Source organism: Perognathus longimembris, chromosome 6 (genome assembly GCF_023159225.1).
Source record: "Perognathus longimembris pacificus isolate PPM17 chromosome 6, ASM2315922v1, whole genome shotgun sequence".
Lineage (NCBI taxonomy): Eukaryota > Metazoa > Chordata > Mammalia > Rodentia > Heteromyidae > Perognathus > Perognathus longimembris.
The window spans coordinates 15,947,586-15,952,683 of NC_063166.1; the positions used below are offsets into that span (position 1 = coordinate 15,947,586).

Consider the following 5,098-nt stretch of genomic DNA (forward strand, 5'->3'; position numbering starts at 1 on the left):
TTTATCAAAGGATTTTTATCTAAGTAAGGTAAGTATAGACTCTGGTTTTGATGGGCCATGCATTCTCAGGGAATGCTGGAACATATATAAACAATGACACCAAATGCATATATGAAAGGCCTTAAACATTTTATTTTAGAAAGACTTTGTGGTTCTGAGTTTGTAACACAACATCTCCCACATCTTAGATATGTGCTCAACTAATAAGAGAACCCCATCCCAAAAAACCATTCCCTTACTTTGTGGGATACCTAATTTAGTGGCTCTAGGACCAACTAGGTCTCTTAGTACTTAATTTATCTTCCAGCCTATTAAAACAGCACTAAATGATTAATACTTAACACTCTTGCTCTTTGCTTGTGGTTGGTGTTCTACCAGTTGAGCCATGCCTCCAGTTTGATGCACTGCTGGACAATTAGAGATAGAGTCTACTAGACTTTTCTACCTACATGGCTTCAAACTGTGATCCTCAGCCTACTGAGTAGCTAAGATTATAAGTATGAGGCCATTGTCACCTGGCTTACAAATCTTTTTCAGTAGGTGGTAAGAATTTTATGGGTGCCTTACTACCTGACTTATGTAACTGTAACCCCTCTGTATATCACCTATATAATAACAATTTAACAATAAAATTCTTAAATCAAAATATTTAATGGTGACCTGCATATGTTTAAAGCAGAGTTTTTTCATGTCAGATAAAAATAACATTTTTCTTGTGATATTTTACTCTCTATAAAACTAAAATGTGTTGTAAATGTGAAATAAATACATGATGAAAATTAAAATGTGACTAATATACACTATAAGTGAAAATAATTTAAGATTTTTTTATTTAATTTTTTGTCAGGGTGATGTATAGAGCATTTACAGTTACATATGGAAGGTGAGTATGCTTCTTATCGAACATTGTTATCCCCCCTGAAGATTTTAACAGGAATAGAGTCCAGTAATTTATTATAGGGATTTAAATATTCATAGTTCAGTAGATTCCTTTGTGATAAATATGAATGTAAAATCATAGGAAGTAGATTAATAGAAGATGGAACCCAAGAACTAAAAAAAAGAAGTACAAAAAAAGAGAGCTCTAAATCTACAAGTAAACCCAATGGATAGTAATAGACAAATAATTACACCTGGACGTAATTAATTAACCAATCTAAACATCCACACAGTGAGAACAAAGAAAGATAGTCTTAAAGAAGATTGCAAGGGCTCAATGGCTTTGTGCATATGATCATGTAAAATGATGCTTATCAAAATGAACTCCAAGAAATGGAAGTAAAAAGTTTTTTTTACTGTACTGTTTGTGATTCTCTTTTCTTTTCTTTCCTTTTTCCTTTGATTTATTCCCTTTTGTTGCTGTTTTTTATTTCTGTACCCTTTGTCTTGTATATAAGATCTGATTTGGGAAGGGGGAGGGAAAGCACAGAAACAGTGGGACAAAGGGTGAACCAATTCAGCAGTGAAACCCACTAGACACTATGTTGAAAATGAACTATATAGCTTGGGGAAAAGGGAAGTCTGGAGGGGAAAATGGGGAAAGATTGAGGGAGGACGTGACACCATTCAAAAGGAAATGTACTCATTACATGATTCATGTAACCGTAACCCTTCTGTACATCACCTTTACAATAATTTTTAAAGAGGTCTATAGATAGCATTCTTTGCTATAACTCACATTGATTGGGCACACTAGCTATAGTGTCTCTAGGGAAATACCTAGAGAAATAAAAAGATCATAGAATGAGGACCCCTTCACAGGTTACACTACACTTAATATGCTGAAAAGTATACACAAATTTTCAACTTATACAAATTAAATAAAATAGGTGAGAATATACAGGAAGAATCAGTGCCATGGAGTTATTAAAAATTACATAAGGATTTCAGGAAGCTTAAAACAAAAATTACTCTTTTTGAAAACGGAGGTATGCAGCAATCTTAGCTACTCAACAGGCCGAGAATGAGATGCTCATGGTTCAAAGCCAGCTAGAGTAAAGAAGTAATAAGCCCCCAAGTCAAACAATGGCTTGGCACAGTGATCTATGTCATCTCCACCAAGTGGGAGGCTGAGATCCAAGAATCACAGTTCCAAGCCAGTCTGAACACAAAGGTTTGTAAGATGCCATCTTAACATAAAAACCTGGCCTGGTAGTATGCACCTGTCAACCCAGCTAGTGCAGAAACATAAGTGGAAGAATTGTAACCCAGGATGGCCAACACAAAAAGTGAGACACTACTCAAAAATAAGGGCAAAAGGGCTAGAAACACACCTTAAGCAATACAGTGCTTGCTTAGCAAACACAAAACTATGAGTTCAAACCCCAAAGCCACCAGCTAAAAGAACTGAAGAGTAGGCCCTTATATAAAAAAGATAAAATATGAATATAATAATGCTACATGAAGAAACAGTAATTGTCTTCAGCAGAACAACTTTAGAACGTATGTCATGGAAATTTATACAATATTATTTTGGGGCTGGGGTTATGGCCTACTGGCAAGAGTGCTTGCCTTGTATATGTGAAGCCATGGGTTCAATTCCCCAGCACCACATATACAGAAAATGGCCAGAAGTGGCACTGTGGCTCAAGTGGCAGAGTGCTAACCTTGAGCAAAAGAAGCCAGGGACAGTGCTCAGGTCCTGAGTCCAAGCCCCAGGAATGGTAATAAATAAATAAATAAAATATTACTTTTAACAACTCAACTCTTAGCATACTTACTCTGTGACTTATAATAGTCACCATGGAAAGAACTTAGATTAAACTAATGCTATGTTACAATAATATCTTGAATAGTATCAGCCCACACTCTTTCAGAAAACACCACTGGAATACAAATATCTTCAAATAGAATCTTCAGATTTTGAAATTGTGCTGTCACTGTCTCCTTAATTCATTGAAGGCATTGGTTACTTTTCAATATTTAGTCCTCTGTAAGTTATTAGCAGACTATTGGTATGAATAGATTGCAATATCCTAAGGTATGGGAAATACATTTTCCTATGTTACAGTGTTTGGTGTGTATTCTCAATGACTTAAGGGAGGCCAAAATATTGATGTGTTTGGCACAAAGGAACAATTAAGGATTGGTTGAATTGATTATTACATTCTAATTGTTGATGTACACTCCTAGAATAGCATTTATATCTTTATAGATTCCTAGCTTAAGTTAGTACCATTGAGAGAACCACAGGATGGCTTTGAGGATTTAATGAAATAAAGAACACCGAAACTGTGCCTTGTACCTATACGAATGTAATCTGACACTCTTCACCATTAACTGGTTAGTAAATTCATTCAGAATTTTGTCACTTGGCTTCTATATTCATGTTCCTATTTAAACATTAACCAGCTAATGGAAGATTGTGTGTTTCATGGATGATATCTCACCACTAAAAGAATAATTTAAATTAAAACCTGCATTATTGTTATACAGAAACTGAAACAGCTTCAAAATAATTACTTTTAATAGCAGGTAACTGATTTTTAACTTGTAATGAGTTGAAGGTAAATTCAGTCTCGTATTACAAAATCATATGTGTGTATTCATATGTATGTGTGTGTGCATATATATGTATGTGTATATATATATATATATATATCCTGTTAACTATTGCATTTCTTCGTGTGTGTGTGTGTGTGTGTGTGTGTGCTGGGGCTTGAATTCAAGGCTTGAGTGCTGTCTCCTAGCTTTTTGGCTCAAGTCTAGCACTCTACCTCTTGAGCCACTCTGGCTTTTGCCGGTGAATTGGAAATAAGAGTCCCACAGATTTTCCTGCCTGGGCTGGATTTAATCCACAACTCAGATTTCAGCCTCCTGAGAAGTCAGTGTTATAAGCGTGTGGCACCAGTGCCTGGCTGCATCTCATCTTACATACGTGCCCAATGCCCAATTATATTTTCTCATTTTGCCATAACTCTATCCTTCTTTTATAGGTGAAATTAACCGAAGAGAATGACAGTGATCAATGAGAGTCACCCCAAAGAATTCATTCTACTAGGCTTTGCTGACCGACCTTGGATAGAACTTCCTCTATTCATTGTTCTTCTGATCACATACCCTTTGGCCATGATGGGAAACATCGCCATCATCCTGGTGTCCAGGTTAGACCCCCGGCTCCACAGCCCCATGTACTTCTTCCTCACCAACCTCTCTTTTTTGGACATGTGTTACACCACCAGCATTGTCCCTCAGATGCTGTTCAACCTGGGGAGCTCTAAGAAGACCATCAGCTACATGGGGTGTGCGGTTCAGCTTTATGTTTTTCATTTCATGGCTGCCACAGAATGCCTGCTCTTGGCTCTTATGTCTTTTGACCGCTATGTGGCCATCTGCAGACCTCTGCACTACACCCTCATCATGAACCAGCGCCTCTGCATCTTACTAGTGTCCACTGTGTGGCTGTGTGGCATTATATATGCTGGGTCAGAGGCCACTGTTACACTACAGTTGCCATTGTGTGGCATCAATCAACTGGATCACTTGTTGTGCGAGATTCCAGTTCTCATCAAGACCGCTTGTGGTGAAAAGGAAGCCAATGAGCTTGCACTCTCTGTGATATGCATTTTTATATTAGCTGTACCTCTGTGCTTAATTCTGGCTTCCTACACATGTATTGGACGTGCTATATTGAAGATTAATTCTTCTGAAGGAAGGAAAAAGGCCTTTGGAACATGTTCCTCTCATCTCATTGTCGTTTTCTTATTTTATGGCCCAGGAATTAGCATGTACCTTCAGCCCCCCTCCTCCATCACAAGGGACCAGCCCAAGTTCATGGCTCTCTTCTATGGAGTGGTGACTCCTACCCTAAACCCCTTCATCTATACCCTGAGGAATAAGGATGTCAAGGGGGCATTGGGCAGCCTGGTGAGGAGCATCTTCAGTTCCAAGTAATGCTTGATATTTATCAACTTATTAAACTATTTTAGTAGGAATATGGGCTTCCTAGTAACTAGTGCTTGTCTTATCATCTAAACTGGTGTTATATGTTCTTCTTGCACGGTATCTATGTGTCTTCTTTCTTCCTTTTTTCTCTTCTTATATAAGGCAAAGATTATACTCAAATAACCTGCACTGATATGAGTACTCAAAACAAACA

At 37.5% G+C, this 5,098-nt stretch overlaps 1 protein-coding gene across 1 annotated transcript; it reads left to right on the forward strand.

Annotated features, from left to right (window-relative positions):
- Window positions 1–3,954: 3,954 nt before the first annotated feature.
- Window positions 3,955–4,893, forward strand: LOC125352234 (olfactory receptor 2B11-like). The gene has a single exon (XM_048347358.1). The coding sequence runs from the start codon at window positions 3,955–3,957 to the stop codon at window positions 4,891–4,893; it is 939 nt and encodes a 312-aa protein (XP_048203315.1).
- Window positions 4,894–5,098: the final 205 nt, after the last annotated feature.